This window comes from Equus asinus, chromosome 21 (assembly GCF_041296235.1).
Source record: "Equus asinus isolate D_3611 breed Donkey chromosome 21, EquAss-T2T_v2, whole genome shotgun sequence".
NCBI classification, from domain to species: Eukaryota; Metazoa; Chordata; class Mammalia; order Perissodactyla; family Equidae; genus Equus; species Equus asinus.
In genome coordinates, this window is record NC_091810.1 from 98,916,176 (window position 1) to 98,933,418 (window position 17,243).

The following is a 17,243-nucleotide window of genomic DNA, read 5'->3' on the forward strand; positions in this document are numbered from 1 at the left end:
ACAAGAGATTTTCACATATTGAGGTATACGGGGTAACTATTCAAGTTCAAAACTGATTGGGCTTGAACTAAAAAGCCTGAGTTACAGCCTATCAAACATACATTGTACATCTGCTTAACCATGAAAGTAAAGAATGCACTTTTAAAAGAATGCATAGTTATCCCCCTATGCCCTATTGGTAATGCCCAGATTAGTCCCTTTCCCAACACCATGGTCGTTGACCTGTCAGTTTCCAACTGAATACTTGAAAATATCTTCTGGGTGTGTTTAATGTATCTTCTTTGTTCTAAAAAGATATGCGACTATACTGGAACCCACGCTTCTCCGGACCGCCTTCCAAGGCCTTCCTGGGTTATAATCCTCACTCTGGCTCATAATAAACTCAGCCCGATTTTGATTTATAGGTTGGCTATCGATTATTTGCATCCACATGGGTAAGAACATCGACACTGCATCAGTACTTTCAGGGGATGGGTCAGAGCAAATGAGTGGCTGGCAGACAGGGTTGGACTAGCGCCTGAGTCCCAGCGCGGGCTCAGCAGACGTGGGCTGCACGGCAGTAACTGAACATTGCTTAAAAAGCTGTTAAGTGGAAGCCGTTCCAAGTGTTATTTATTCCCCAACCCGACTCAGGCCCCCAGGTGACCAAGCTCAAAGTAATACCTCGTCTCCACCGGGGCCAAGGAGCAGCTGCCAGGAGTGCGGCCCCTCCCCACAAACAATCCGAACAAACACAGTCTGCTGTGCACACAGAGCGGCACCACCAGTCCCGCGACCCGCTTCCAGACTGCCCTCCCGACCCACGCCTTCCGGGGACTCTGCGCCCGCGGCAGGACTTCCGAGGGACCCGAGCAATCAAATCGCACTGACGTCTGTCACCGCGACACTCCTCACGGCAGCCTCGCCTAGCCCGTGTCCCGCAGCCCGGCACGAGGCCGCGCCCGCGCCTGAGACGTCCCCACAGCCCCGCTTTCGGAGACCTCGCCCTGGGCGCCGCTGCCTGCCGCAGCCGCCAGAAGATGCAGGCCGCCCGCCCGACCGCAAGCTGGCCGGGGCCTGCGTTCTGCTCCGGCGAGAGAGCGCCTCTTCCCGTGGGCGGGCCGAACGGGGCAGGGGCGGGGCCGGGCGCCGTGGGCTCCTCCTCTCGCGGGACCAGGCTCCTCCTCTCGCGGGACCGGGGCGGGGCCGACCGGCGGCGGGGGGCGGGGCCGGGCGCTGCGGGCTCCTCCTCTCGCGGGACCGGGCTGGGCGGCGGGGCGGGGCCGGCAGCGGGCCCCACCCCGAGGCGGTGTACTGGGCGCGGTGGCGTCCACAGCTCGGCTGCCTCGCCGCGCAGCTCTGGCTCCGCCCAGCGGCTGCCCGGGGCGGAAGCGGGAGGCGGCGGTCGCGTGCGCGCTGCCGGCCTGCTCTCCCGCGCTGCGCGGCTGCGGCTGGACTCGGCTTCGCGAGGCGCCCTGCTCTCCTCTCCGCGCGTCCGCTCCCCGCCCGCTGCCCGCCCCGGCCTCCTCGTCGCCCCGCCCGTGTCCGCGCGGCCCGGCGCGATGGCCCTGTGCAACGGAGACTCCAAGGTCAGTCTCCGCGGGCGGGCGCGGCTCGGGCCCCGCCGCCGCGCAGCTGCTTTGTTGACCGCGCTCGTGTCGGGCCCGCGCCGGCTCTCCGGCGTCGGGACGGGCGTCCGCGGCCTCCCCGGCCTCCGCGGGCCGGCCTCGTCTTCCCGCCGCGCCGCTTCCCGCCTGCTCTCGGCGCGCCTTCCCCCCCGTCCCCGTTAGCACCCCCGGCGGCCCGAGGGTGCCGCGCCCCGCCCCTCCCCGCGCGGGGCCGCCCGGCGGTGGCGGGTCGCCGGCGCTCCTGCCGGCCGCTCCGAGCCCGCCTTGGCGCTCGCTTGGGTCGGTCCCCGCCGGCCGCGCCCTGTCTGGGCCTCCCGGGCCGGCTCTGGCCTCTGCGCCTGGGAAGAGGCTCTGCTCGCAGCCGGGAGCGCGGCTCCTCGGCCGGGGGCGCAGACGCGGGCCGCGTCCGGCGGCGTCTCCTGGGAGCGGGTCTCGGAGCCCCCGGCGCGCTGAGGCGGCGGCCGCGGGGCAGGTGGTCACGAGGACGAGGCCCGAGGCGCGGCCGGGGCGCACCCGCCGGGAGCGCAGAGCGCGGCTTTCCGGCCCCGGGCCCGCGCCTCCCGGGCCGGCGGAGGGGCGACTGCGCCCTCGGGCCTCGGGCCTAGGCCGCAGGCTGGGGTGGGTGGTGGTTCGAGGAGAGTTAAGCGATCGGGTTCTAGATTCGGTTCCCCAGCTGTTTTACAAGCGTACAACATACACGTTTTTCCTTAGCTAGTGTTTTTTGTTTTGTTCAACTTGGCTTTTAAAGAGAATCTTGATCGTTTGGTATGTTTGAGCCTCAGGTGAATTCTCATTAACTTATTTTTATTTCAAGGTGCTTTATGTTTCATAGCGTAAGTATGTTGTGTGTGTGTGAGAGACTATACTGAGAAGTAGATGTGGACCGAATTGGAAGCATTTTCAAGAGGAGCAAGCCAGGGAAGCAACGTTATTTCGTCTACTCTGATTATTTCGTGTACTCTTACGGAGGAAGAAACCCTACAGTTAAACCCTGATGTGTCCTTGATCATAGGAAACTTTTCAGGTAAACATGTTTAGGTATGGAGAAACATGCGTAATGAAGTAGGTGACATAGGTGTTTTCAGGGGGTCCCCCCGAGATCTGAGCAGGTGTCTGTTTCCGTAGCCTGCCGCTGACCCTGCGCTGCCTCGGCCTGGAGGACACGTGCCGGACCCAGCCCGCTTCGCCCGTCTGTGGGGCCTGACAGTTGGTGCGGAAGCCCCGGTCGTGAGTTAGAGTGGGCAAAGAGCTGATTTTGATTGCTATTCTGGTGTATTTCTATTTTTGTCAGGATTTTCAAAAAGAACATTTTTCCATGATAGAAATTAGGGAGAGGCCTAAAACCTGTAAAAACATTTGGGCTATTTTCATTAGTTTTAGCTCTAGAATATAATGTTAGAGTTGGAAGGGACTTTTGTGTTGTAGCTTCCTAAACTGAAAAAACGTAGCTGGGATTAGGACCCGGCTTTCTTTTTCTTCGGGGCTACTTTGGTTCACCATCCATGGCAAAGGTGGTTTCCTTAGTTAAGGATCTGGTAGACTATTCAGTTAAGATCTTATTTCATATAAATGAGCATAGGCAGTCAACTTTTCTTTAAAAACTTTTTTCAGCTGTTGAGTGTTGTGTTATAAATAGTATGTGTATATGTCAAGTTTTAGACATAGTTACATTTTCCACTTTTATTGAGGATTATCAGAGTAATGTTCTTTGGGCTCCTTGTCAAGTTTTCCTCTTTGGCCCTAAGCTTCAGACTTTGTTGGAGTAGGAACGGGACCTGTCCCACCACCTTTGCTGAGATGTTGACCAGGGTATATCATTCTTAGATTGAAATTGTTTGATAAAAGTTTACTGATTATTCTGTGATATAGAATCTTTAATGACATCAAAAGTTAAAAATTTAAATTTGCCATTTTTAAATTTAAGTTTTTGAATTGAATGGAAAGATATCCTGAGGTTTTTATCATTGATGCATTGAGAATTAAATGACTATCATTAAAAAGATAACCCTGGGGCATGGCCCGGTGGTGCAGCGGTTAAGTGCACATGTTCTGCTTTGGCGGCCCCGGGGTTCGCTGGTTCGCATCTCCGGTGTGCACATGGCACTGCTTGGCAAGCCATGCTGTGGTAGGCGTCCCCATATAAAGTAGAGGAAAGTGGGCGTGCATATTAGCTCAGGGCCAGTCTTCCTCAGCAAAAAGAGGGAGATTGGCAGCAGTTAGCTCAGAGCTAATCTTGCTCAAAAAAAAGATAACCCTGTAGTACCTTGTTGTTCAAAAATCAAAAATGGGTTATTTTTTTTACTTCAGATTGTGTTCCACCTTTTAAGATACTCATCTGAGATGGAAGAGCTGTTGCAGACAGAAGGAATGGTTTTTATTGTTTTCCGTTTTTAGACTTGGAAGGTTTTGAAAGTCCTCCAGGAATGACTTTGCCTTTAGCTTGGGCCAACTTGTCACTTAAGAAAAATAATTATCTTTTAAGCATTTTTAAAAAGTATAGACGTGTCCTATTCCTTTTCAAATGTGTTTGCTCTTTAATGAATTATATTCCAAGGGATGCTGTTTGAAGTAAAGAAGAATTATTTGCTCTCCACAATAACGCTTTCCTTTGTTATGGTACTTGAACTGTTTTCATGCATCCTTCTAACCTGAACTCTGTTTAGATGCTCAAAACGAATGAAGTCCTCAGGGTTAATAGATAATTCTGAAGCACTTTGTGAATCAACAAGAAAGTAATTGCTTCATAGAATTTTGAATATTTATATAGCAGATATACTTCTGGGTTATGTAAAATATTTTTTTTCTTTGCTTATTGTGGAACAGAGACGTTTCTGTATTTGCTCAAGAATCACAATGGTTCAAAAAATGGCTTTACTGTAGTAATAATGTCATATTAGTTTCTCGTTGGTGGACCCTTGCCATCACTTCAGATTCATAGTTTTGAGGACCTGGGAGATGCTCCCTAATGTAGCCCATTATAATGTGTTAGGGAATAAGGTGTTTAGTTATAGTCGTGTGACCATATGTTCTCTGTCTAAAGTGGAGCACTTGAGCATAAAAGCAAGTGCTAAAATAACTTAAATTTATAATAATTGCTATAAAATAAAATTTTGAAAACAAAACAGTTGTGGATTTACACAATACAGTAAATAAATAGCAAAACTCCAGTAGCATGAGTGTTCAAATTACTCTCTGTGCATTATGCACAGGAACATACAGCATCTTTTTCCTGCATATATTTCACAAACACCTTACTTAGTTTCCCACTGACCCAGCTGACTGGAGGTTTTGTGCATCTTGCAAGCTGAGGCATGGCTCTGCACAACTGGCAGGCATACCAAGTGGCTGGCAGGGGCAGTAGCTTCAGGCATTTCTCCTGTCAACACCCAAGGCTGGATAGAGTTAGCTGCCCCTAGTTGCCCGTGTACTTCATTTATCAGGAAAGGGTCAGGAAAGAGAGGTGGGTTGTCAGTGGTTGGCTTTCAGATTGAACCGGAAGCTAAAGTGAGAACTGTGTTCGTGGCACCTGCATTTCACACAGCAGTGGACAAAGCCATGGCAGAAGATGGAGGTAGAAAGTGAAAGTGTAACAAGCCCATCCTAGCTGACTTGAATGCAGTTACTTATGATATGTTAAAAAAGGAGAAACATGAGACTAACGTTGAGCTAGATGGGATGTGGACACAACAGGTGTAAATTAGGACAATCCTGGGAAAACTGGGCCATATTGTCAGTCTAATTATAGAGCACATATTGTCCTGAGTTTGGATCTTGATTTCTCTAGTGACGTATTCAAAATTGACTAAAATTCAAGTCTAAGATGTATAAGATAGAATAATTTTTTCTAAGTTAATAACTGTGCTGAGAGTTATTCTAAAATTCTTAAAAATTGAGTGTCAGATTACTTGTTTTCTAAAAGTTGAGAATCAGCAGTGTTGAAACTGATGGAAAGGTAAAATAATCTGTTCTAATCTGCTGTAACGTTTGCAGAGGATGTTTCCCAAACCTTTAAAGCTGCCTGACCGTGTAAAATTCCCTGTTACTCCTGTTTGTCACTAGAACAGAATCTTTTTATCCCTCAGAACTCATGGAGATCTATGTAAATTTAAAATCACCTTCACTGTGTCTGTTATTTGTGATTAGTTTTAGTAATTGTTTTTCTCTGAGTCTCATTATGAATGTAAATGTAGGACTCCAGAATTGTAAAATTCTGCTTTAGGCAAATTTTGGGTGAACAGTCTCTAACTAATTGGGGAAATTTTATATGAATAAAAATACTTGTAGATACATCATTGTTTTGATATATTATTGGTAATAGTGGAACTCTTTTGTGCTGATTTTTTTCCCCGATTGAAAATTTTATGAAAGTTTTCAGACAGACGTTGGAAGAAATTTTAGTCGACATCTGTGTTCACTACGTAGACTGCCATTCACTTTTCTTATAAATTATTTTTATAACATTGATATAATTCACATACCGTAAAATTTGTCCATTTAAAGAGCATAGTTCAATGGTTTTTTGTATATTCACAGATTTGTACAGTCTGTTTTAGAACATTCTCATCACCCCCAAAAGAAATCCTTTAGCAATCAGTTCTCATTTCCTCCCAGCTGCCTCTCCCTCAACTGTAGGCAACCACTAATCTATTTTCTTTCTCTATAGATTTGCCTATTTTGGTCATTTTTTATCACTAGAATCTTAAAATATGTAGTCTTTTGTGACTGGCTTATTTAGCATAATACTTTCAAATTTCTTTCATCTTGTAGCATGTTTAAGTACCTTATTCCTTTTTATTTCTTTTTATTGTCAAATAATATTCCCTTGTATGCATATACCACGTTTTATTTATCCGTTCATCAGTTGATGGCCGTTGGGTTGTTGGTGATCTTTGGATATTATAGATAATGCTGCTGTGAATATTCCTGTACAAGTTTTTGCGTAGACTTAAGTTTTCATTTTTCTTGGGTACGTGCCTAGGAGTGGAATTGCTGGGTCGTGTAGTGATTCTGTGTTAGCCTTTCGGTGAACTGTGGGGACTGTTTTTCAAAGTGGCTGCAGTATTACATTTCCGTCAACAGTGTGTGAGGTTCCAGTTTCTCGGCATCCTTGTCGACACTTGTATTTTTGATTATAGCTGTCGTAATGGATGCAAAATGGTCTCTCATTGTGGTTTTGACTTGCATTTCCCTAATGACGATGGTAATGAGCATCTTTTCCTGTGCTTATTGGCCATTTTTATATTTTCTTGGAGAAATGTCTGTTCAGATCACCCATTTTGAAGGTGGTTTGTCTTTTTTATTGCGTTTGTAAGAGTTATTTAGTGACAAGTCTCTTAAGAGAAATATGATTTGCAGATATTTTCTGCCATTCTGTGGGGTTCTTTTTACTTTCTTAATGATGTTCTCTGATGTATAAAAGCTTTTAATTTTGATGAAGTTCAGTTTATTTATTCTCTTGTTGCTTGTGCTTTCAGTGTCATCTAAGAAACATTTCCTAATTCAAGATTATGAAGATTTGTATAATTACCTATATTGCTTCTAAAAGTTTCATAGTTTCAGCTCTTATGTTTAGATCTTTGATCCATTTGGAGATAATTTTTGTATATGCTGTAAGGTTAGGTACCAGTTTTCATTCTTTTGTTTGTGACTGTTCAGTACCACTTTTTGAAAAGACTATTCTTTCTCTTTTGAATGTCCTTGTTGGAAGTAATTGACCGTGTATTTTTGGATTCTCAATTCTGTTCCATTGATCTGTATGTCTGTCCTTATGCCAATATCACATTGTCTTGATTTTGTAACTTTGTAATAAGTTTTTAAATTGGGACATGTGAGTCCTCCAACTTTGTTCTTTTTTTTTCCAAGTAGTTTTGGCTATTCTGAGTCCCTTGAAATACTATATGAATTTCAGAATAGGCTTATCAGTTGCTGCCAAGAAGCCAGCTAGGATTTTGATAGAGATTGTGTTGAATACATGGATCAGTATAGGGAGTGGTACTGTCTTAACAATATTAAGTTTTCTGACCCACACGTAGGATGTTTTCCCATTTAAGTTGTCTTTACTATTTGGACAGTGTTACATGGCTTTTCAGGTATAAGTTTTGCACTTCCTTAGTTATTTTATTCTTTTTGATGCTATTGTAAATGGAATTGTCTTAATTACGTGTTTGAATTGTTCATTGCAAGTGTGTAGAGACACAGTTGATTTTTATACATTTATCTTGTATCCTACACCCTTACTGAACTTACTTGTCCTACTAGTATTTTAGTGGAACCTTGAAGGTTTTCTTTATATAACATCATGTCATCTGTAAATAGAGATAGTTTTACTTTTTCCTTTTCACTATGAATGCTTTTAATTTCCTTTTCTTGCTTAATTGCCCTGGCTAATACCTCACCTACAATTTTGAATAGGAGTGGTTTGGGCATAACTCCTTGTTCCTGATTATAGGAGGAGAGCATTTAGTTTTTCACCATTAACTATGATGTTGGCTGTGGGTTTTTCATAGATGTTCTTTATCAGGTTGAGGGAGTTCTCTATTATTCCTACTGTATGGAATGTTTTTATTATGAGAAGATGTTGGATTTTGACATATGCTTTTTCTACATATGTTCAGATGATGATATGGTTTTTGTTCTTTATTCTGTTGATATGGTGTATTAGATTTTTTCTTCTGAGGAAGATTTGCCCTGAGCTAACATCGTGCTAGTCTTCCTCCACTTTATATGTGGGTTGCTGCCACAGCATGGCTAATGAGTAGTGTAGGTTTGCGCCTGGGATCTGAACCCCATGAACCTGGGCTGCCAAAGCGGAGTGTGCTGAACTTAACCACTAGGCCAGGGGCCGGCCCCTAGATTAATTTATTTTTTATGTTAAGCCAAACTTGCTTTCCTGGGACAAATCTTACTTGGTCATGGTGTATAATCCTGTTTTATATGTTGCTGGATTTGGTTTGTTAACAATTTTGTTGAGTTTTGCATCTATATTGATAAGAGAGAATGATTTGTAGTTTTCTTGTGGTGTCTTTGGTTTTGGTATCGGGATGATAGTGGCCTCATGGAATGATTTGGATACCATTCACGTTTTTACTGTACTTGCTTTATGTGATCAGTTTTTGGTGTGAGACCCTGTGTTATATTTTGGTGGGCCATTTTCATACTGTTACATTATTGTAATGGACTGTGAGGTATGTTCTTCCCAATTCCAACATCTGATTAGGTGAAATGAGGCCCAACACTTACAGCGTTAGACTATTTTAAAGGTAATTGGTATAGTTTGAGTGGATATAGTGAAAATTTTTAGGGGCAAAAGTATAAACTTTTAATGGATGATTAATCCACTTAAGTGGATTTAACCTGATAGATTTTTGGTTTTGTAACTGAGTGACTCTTAGATTTGAGTGAGTGTTGGCCTTGTTAATGGACACCATAGTAGAGCTTGTCCATCCAGTGCCCCTGCATGCGGAGGGTAACAGTTGCTTATTGTAGTGTGTCTCTCAGTTTGTGGAGAGAAATGGCAGTTTGAAAAAGGTCACTAACAGGTGATTTATTTCGCTTGTTTTTATTGAGGTAAATTGTACACGTAGTGAAGTGCGCAGATCCTTTGAGTTTTGGCAAATGTGTATACCCATGTACCCACTACCCCAGTCAAGATATAGAACATTTCCATCACTCTCCGAGTTCCCTCATGCCCCTTAGCAGCCCATCTCTCCACTTCTCCAGCAGCAGAATCACTGTTGTGATTTCTATAACGATATGTATTTTAGTTTTCTCTGTTTTTGAACTTTTAAATGGAATCATACAGTGATTCTGGCTTCTTTTACTCAACATAATGTTTTTGATATTTATCCATGTTGTTGTGTGTATCAGTAGTGTGTTCATTTTTACTGTTGCATAGTATTCCACTATATGGATATACCAGAATTTATTTATCCTTTGACACATTGACGGCCATTTGGATTGTTTCTAGTTTTATATGGATATAGGTGTTTGTTTCTCTTAGATAAATACCTAAGAGTGGAATTGCTGGGTCAGATGATGCCCCTAATAGATTTTTGGTATTTCCCATTTTCTACAGTTTGGAATATTTAGGGTGTAATAATAGGCTACTTGATGCCAGGAAGAGAGAAACCTTGCTATAGTAAAACACACTTTAAAAAATCACATGATAGTATTTTATCCTTAAGGATATTTTTAAAGGTACTGTATTCAGCTGTATTTTAATGGAAATAGTTTGTGGTTTGTGGGCAAACAGGCTACTTTTATAAACTTAAAAACTGTAAGTGTAGAAATGAACCATTTTATTTGATAGTAGCAATCTGAATTTTGAGTTCAAAAATAATAGTAAAGCTGTTGAGAATAAATAGAATTAGAAGCACTCTGGATTTAACAAGGCTGAGTTTTTAAAAAATGCAACGTTGTTCAGTGCTTCTCACAGATCTGCAGTAAATAACCAGTTTTTTAAAAATTTCTAATCCACTGATAACTTATATTTTTGTAAACTACAATACGTTTTTAGACAAATGAAATTTAAAAATTTAAGACATAGAAAATGAAAGCCTTAAATTTTTATTGCAGATTCAACAGAAATAAAATTACTCTTTCAACTTCTTATATGAGTTTATGATCCCATATATAAAATTTATGGGGGCTGGCCCCGTGGCCGAGTGGTTAAGTCTGTGCGCTCTGCTGCAGGCGGCCCAGTGTTTCGTTGGTTCGAATCCTGGGCACAGACATGGCACTGCTCATCAAACCATGCTGAGGCAGCGTCCCACATGCTACAACCAGAAGGACCCACAACGAAGAATATACAACTATGTACTGGGGGGCTTTGGGGAGAAAAAGGAAAAAATAAAATCTTTAAAAAAAAAAAATTTATGTACCTTTTCATGTTATGAACTGTAACAGTTTGCAGGCCAGCACTGGTCGTTTTGTGGACCACAGTAGCTTAGATTCCATTATTTTACTAGGGATGGCAAAATGGTGGTATTCTAATTCTGTTCTTTCTGGGTTTCTTTTGTAAAGAACTTTCTCTCGTTAATTCTGTAGTTACTTGTTGTAGGGTTCATACTGGAAAGGCAGAATGCGTGCTTGATTCCTTTCCTTTTACCAATTTTGTTAATAGTGTTTCCAGACTAGTAGAAAGGGCCACATGTAGAAATGAGACTGGGTTTATGAAGTATGATAGTAGCATTTTGAAAAATGGACCGTGTGTTAAATACCTGTGAAACTGTGACATTCTACTGCTTAAACTTTACAATTTTATTTGTTAGGAAAAAAACATATAGATGTCTTGTAAGCTAAAATTACTTCTTAAAAGTATTTTAGGAATAGTGATTATATGAGAGCCAAAATTGAGTCTGTTCACAAACTCAGTATATTTAGGAAGAGGTAGCCCTTTCATAATCTTTTATTTCTGCGTGAAAAATGTCATCTTGAGGTCTTAGTATACTGATGATATGGGGACATGAACTGAAGAGAGACAGTGAAGTTCGGATATAAATAGGTATTATTTCTATTTCTTTGTTTACTTTTTTGCAAAGAACCTTTGGTCCTTGTTCATGTGAACAGGCTACGCATATACATACACTTGAAATCACCTTCCGAAGAAGTGTTTTCTGTTAAAGTAATAAATCTGAGTCAGTCGCAAAGTCAATTGGGAAAACTGAAGGTCAACGTAAAGAAAAAACCTGTGAGCAATGTGACTGAACAAAGATAATCAGACTGAACACAGTGCAGAACTTTTCCTTCCAGTATTTTAGTAGTATTATGACAATAGTTGTCACGAAATAGTGTCTGTGTGTGTGTGTGTGTGTGTGTGTGTATGTATGTACGTGTGTTTAGCCTGCCAACTTTTAGAAATAAGCAGGTTGCTTTGGGCTGATTGATAGTGGTTTAGATTTATCTGAGATAACCATGTTCCTCAGTTGGCTAATGCTTACCACTGAATAGAAAAGTAGCTATAATAAAATTTTTAAGGGTTTAAAAATCATCAGGTAAAGAATATTGTACTTTGATTTTAGCCAACAGTGCCAAATTTTCTTATTTAATTTAGAACTGGCTGCATAAATACAGTTTGTCAACTAAATAACATTGCCATAACTTTTTGGAAAGACCTCTTTTAGGGTAATTGAAATCCAAGGAAAAAAGAGATTGTTGGTTTCAAAAGGTTTAAAAATTGATGTTATAAATTGTGACACTGGACTAAGTCTTTATTTTGCCTCAAGTTAGAGGAGAAAGATAATACAGAATTGTGGTTTTATTTTCTTACCCAGTGTTCATATGTATAAATTTAATCCATTAGAACTGCTTTTAATTTATCTGAGAAGGTAAGATTCCTCAACCATGAGGTATCAGGGGATGTCTGACTGCTAGATCTTTCTCAGGTACAACACCACTTCCACAGTTAGAGTTTGTCTATGTGGGAGTCTGGCCATCTTTATGTGGGTGCTGGAAGGAGTATCTGAGTCTAAGCTTGACTGTTTTAATTCATTGGTGTAGATAGTACATTCAGACTGTTCATTATACTCAGGAGTGGTGCCCACTTGGACTTGCAAGGAGCTGTTGACCCCTTATAGATAGGGTAGAAGAGGATTTGGAATTGAGAAATAGATGGTTATTCAAAAGAAGGTCACGTTCTAATCAGAAGGACAAATTGGTTCAGTAAAGGAGAAAAAATAACTAAGTTAAAAACGATATCGAGATGATGGTCGCTTGGTCCCAGATAACATGTGGAAACAAATAGGAGTGATGAATACTAGTTTGAAATCTCGTGAGAGAAAGGAGTTTTCTCAGTGTGTGAAGTCAGTGACAAACCAACAGCAGTGAAAAGCTGAGACAACACGTGCGTCACTGGGCACTTGTATCTGGACACTGAAAACTTATACGTGATTGATTGAAGGATTCCAATAGAAGCCAGTAGGGTTCTGTTGCATGCTCGGATTAAAGGAGAGAGAGAAAAATGAACTCAGAAGAATTGATTCATCAACGTTTTTGTTTACAGTGCTGAATATTATAAGGCAAATGGAACAAAAGTTAGTGATGATAATTTAGGCAACATGAAACAGTTGATGATTGGTAAGCATGCTTATACAGCTAAACGTGTCCAGTATTATGTATTACTGCATCAGAGGATGTTTCCTGACTGCTAGATTTTTCTGAGGTAGAATACCATTTCTTAAAGGTATTTTATGCATTTGTTACATAAAATGAACAACTGTCTAATTGTCACCTGTATTTAGTACTTGCACCTAAAATTTTTTTATGTGTGTTGTAAGAGACTTAGACTTTTTTTGAGTCATATGCCACTTATATATAGATAAAAGACACGTGTGTGTGTGTATACGTATATACACAGACATGTATATATGAAATAAATTAGTTTTGGTATTTCTAAACTTTGTTTGCTTTCAGTCTGACTCTTCTGAATTACTTTTTGACTTGAATTGTCCAGGTCCTGCTTTTCCACATATCCTTCTACACCATCCAGAATTTTGATGATTTGGCATTTCTTGAGAGTGCTCAGTTACTTCTAGAATTTTTTTCCCAGGCCACTGACAACTCATTCTGCAGGTTTTGATACTAGCACTTTCTTGATCTAAGCAGAAGATGTCAGTGGAAGTTTTTCAGGTAATAACCAGAACTCAGTCCTCCTTCAGGTGGCTTTAAACGTTTAGCTGACTGAAATGTTAAGGCCTTGTCTAATCATACCACTAGGAGTAACAAGACGCTGCACTTTCCAGGGACCTGGCTCAACTGTTCGTGGAATGCATAGAGAAGTGGTACGCCTGGTGAGCTACGTAAAGCTCCAGCGTCTGTTCTAGGTGACTTTCAGCCAAGTTCACCTATAGTTCTTTCCCTGAACCCTTGGTGCATCTTTCTCTTCTAAGGGAAATTTCCTGAGAAATTTGGGAATCTCTTCCCCTTAAGAGATTTTATATCAAATTGTATATGACTGTGACCATGACAGTGGCAGCCGTGTCACTGGGCTAATGGGAAATTTGAGAAATAGTGTGACTTCACAGGTGTCTGGCTTCTTTCAGTTAGCATGTTTGAGATTGATTCATCCATGTTGGGATTTTTCAGCCAGAGAAGACAACATGCCTCTCTGTGGGACTGTGCAGAGTTTAAAGAGCAGTTTAGGCTACAAGAGTAGGCCGTGGTCTCATAGGGCTTGGAAAGTGTTTTGGACTTTGTTGAACTTTATTCTAGGGGGAAGTCACTGTAGGGTTTTAAGCAGGGGAGAGGGCTTGAATCAGATTTTTTTTTCTTTTGAGCACACAGGCATGTTTTAAAAGTGATCAAAGTCAGTCGTCACCAGAGTGGAACAAAATGACATTGTGTCCTTGTCATTGTATCACGTCAGAGACGTGATAACATCACCAATGTAAAATTGTTGGCAAAAAGTGTTTATCTGGAATCTAATCGTTCTAAATAAGCCAGCAAACAGACCCTGGTTGTGGGACATTGTACAAAAAGCTGGTCTGAACTTTTAAAAAATGTCAGTGTCATGAGAGACCATAAAAAGGTGAACAGGTAAGTACTTCTAGATTAACGGAGACAGTGACATGACAGTGTATGTGCCAAGTGTGTGGTCCTTGATGGGGTTCCAGAAATTTTTTTTTTTTGGGGGGTGAGGAAGATTGGCCCTGAGCCAACATCTCTTGCCAGTCTTCCTCTTTTTGCTTGAGGAAAATTGTGCTGAGCTAACATCTGTGCCAGTCTTCCTCTATTTTGTATGTGGGATGCTGCCACAGCATGGCTTGACCAGCAGTGGGTAGGTTGGTGCCGTGCCCAGGATCTGAACCTGGGAACCCTGGGTCAGTGAAGCAGAGCATTCAAACTTAACCACTACACCACTGGGCCAGCCCCTGGAATTTTTAAGAAATCCATAAAGGACATTATTTGTGACATTTGGGGAAATTCGTTTGTAGATACTATCAGTGTTAAATTTCTTGGATTTGATAATGGTATTGTAGTTACGTAGGAGAATGTCCCTGTTCGTAGGAGGTGTGTGCCGAAAATTTTGGGGGGAGCGAAATATCTACAGTTTACTTTCCAGTAGTTTAGAGGAAAAAGTATATATAAATAGAAATAAAGCAGGTGTGGCAGAATATTACTAATTGTTTAATTTAGTTGGAGGGTGGTGTTCGTTGTACCATACTTTCAACTTTTATGCAGGTTTAACATTTTTCTAAACGAAAAAAGAAGAGGATAGAACAAGTCTATGGTAAAGTCAGGAGCTAGGGAGCCTCCCCTTTAGTTGTGGGCACCTGCTTCATTCAGCCTCTGATGTGAGATGAGGGTCTCTTATGAAAAACCTTTGAAGTCAATTGAAATTTCTAAAGTACTGGAGGTGTTGGATCATTTTGTGAAGAAATTGTACTGCTTTTCCAGAGTTGTTAGGTGTGGTGAGATTAGATAAGTAAATGTGGTCAAACTTTGAGTATCTTGATAGTGAACAGACTATTCTGGGTAATTGAGTATTCCAGATCACTAAAATGTGTGTTTTAAAAATCTCTTTTAACCCTAAACTTTTAATTTTATTTTGACAATTGAAGACTTCTAAAGTGAAAGGTCTTTATAGGGGTCGACCTGGTGGCACAGTGTTAAGTTCTCATGCTCCGATTTGGTGGCCCGGGATTCACCGGTGAAGATCCTGGGTGCGGACATGGTACCGCTTCTCAAGCTGTGCTATAATAGGTGTCCCACATATAAAGTAGAGGAAGATGGGCATGGATGTTAGCTCAGGGCCAGTCTTCCTCAAAAAGAAAAAGTGAGGGGCTGGCTTAGTGGTGCAGCGGTTAAGTGCGCACGTTCCGCTTTGGCTGCTGGGGTTTACCGGTTCGGATCCCGGGTGCGGACATGGCACCACTTGGCAAGCCATGCTGTGGTAGGCGTCCCACATATACAAAAAAAAAGAGGCAGATAGGCATGGATGTTAGCTCAGGATGAGTCTTCCTCAGCAAAAAGAGGAGGATTGGCAGCACTTAGCTCAGGGCTAATCTTCCTCAAAAAAGAAAGAAAAAAAGTGAAAGGTCTTTTTAAAGGGCAACAGCTTGAGTTTAGTATTGATGACATTCAGTTTCTGGTATCATTTATATAGTATAATGATAATTTTCTCAGACATCAACAGAACATTATTTCACTCAAGTAAGCAAACTTTCTAAAGTAATAAAGCTTACCCCTTTTAAGTAGTAAAATAATATAAAATAATTTTGAAGATAGTCTTGCAAAAATATAATGCATATTTACGCACTTTCCTTCTGTAGTGCTAATTGTTTTGGAGTTAGAAAAGACTCACGTTTTAGTCCGGCTTTTGCCGGTGTCCTCAGGCAAGTGACGTAGTGTCTGAGTCTTCATCCATTCACCTTTATCCATTCATCTACTGCTGGGCGCTTGCGTTGTTTCCAAAGCCTTGGCTACTGTAAATAGTGCTGCAGTGAACATGGGTGCATGTATCTTTTTGAGTTAGTGTTTTTGTTTTCTTTGGATAAATACCTAAAAGTGGAATTGCTGGATCATATGGCAGTTATATTTTTAATTTTTTGAGGAACGTCCATACTGTTTTCCACTGTGGCTGCATCAGTTTGCATTCCCACCAGCAGTGCGCGAGGGTCCCTTTTTCTCCACATCTTCGCCAACACTTATTTCTTATCTTCCTTGTATAATTTTCTTAATATTTTTTAGCTCATTTAGAAATAATTCCTTCTAGTATCGATCTGTTGATTGTCTTTCTGCCTTGGTCTCTTGTGGAGATGTTATTCTATTCCTTTTTTTTTTTTTAACTTTTAGTAACTTTGTATGGAATTTAACTTCTCTACCTTTTGTTTTTCTTTTATGTGATTTTAATTTTCCTGAATTTTTAGAAGGAATCTTGGTTCAGATAACTTTTAGAACTTTATAGTGCTCCCTCTTCTGTTTAAATTAAGTATAACTTAAAACATTAGAAACATTGAGAATTGTTTATTTCTTTGTTAAAAAACTTACAAGAGTAATTTGAACAGTGCTTCCCTTTGTGTCTTCCCTGGGCTTTTGTGGCTTTCAGTATTCTCTCCTTTGCACTTTAAAACATCTCCAAGAGTTTCTTTAATTTGAAGTCTTTTTCCTGGAGCTACTTCCTCTGGGATACTCTCATCCTTTTCATTGCAGCCGCTTTCCTCCCTAACATCCCTGAGTTCTCCTTCGCGGCTCCTCTGGCTGCACATCTAGAGCTGCTCCAAGTGCAGCGGGGTCAGCATTGCCGTGGCCCACTGTTTCTTCTGTAACTGCACTTATATGGGTCTCAAATTTCTCTTCCAGCGCGTCACTTCTCATTTGTTTGCTGCACTTTCACCTTTGTTGGTTAGACCCCTTTTTGGATTATCCATATGTGTAAGATGTTGTGTGGATTTCTCACTGGGTGACAAGGAGGCAACACAATCACACTCTTCTTGGCTGTTGTGTGGTGACTAATCACCAGCAGCCTTGAAAGAAGGGCTGTGATTGGTCACTGATCATGATGCGCTTCTGTTATTTATGTGATGATTGTGGACTGAAGAGCTGGCAGCGAGTTTGTACTTGATGTAATTACTCACATTTAATAAATGGTGACTGAGCCATGCTGTTGGGGACTGGTGTTAGTTAACTAAGCCTTGGTAT

General features: G+C 41.6%; 1 protein-coding gene across 1 annotated transcript in view; it reads left to right on the forward strand.

Annotated features, from left to right (window-relative positions):
* The first annotated feature begins 871 nt into the window (after positions 1-871).
* The window catches only part of GMPS (guanine monophosphate synthase), a 54,865-nt gene continuing 38,493 nt past the window's right edge, over positions 872-17,243 (forward strand). Inside the window, exon 1 of the mRNA XM_044754872.2 lies at positions 872-1,568. Within this exon, the coding sequence (XP_044610807.2) occupies positions 1,020-1,568 (549 nt within the window). The 5' untranslated portion in view covers positions 872-1,019. The remainder of the gene's footprint in view (positions 1,569-17,243) is intronic.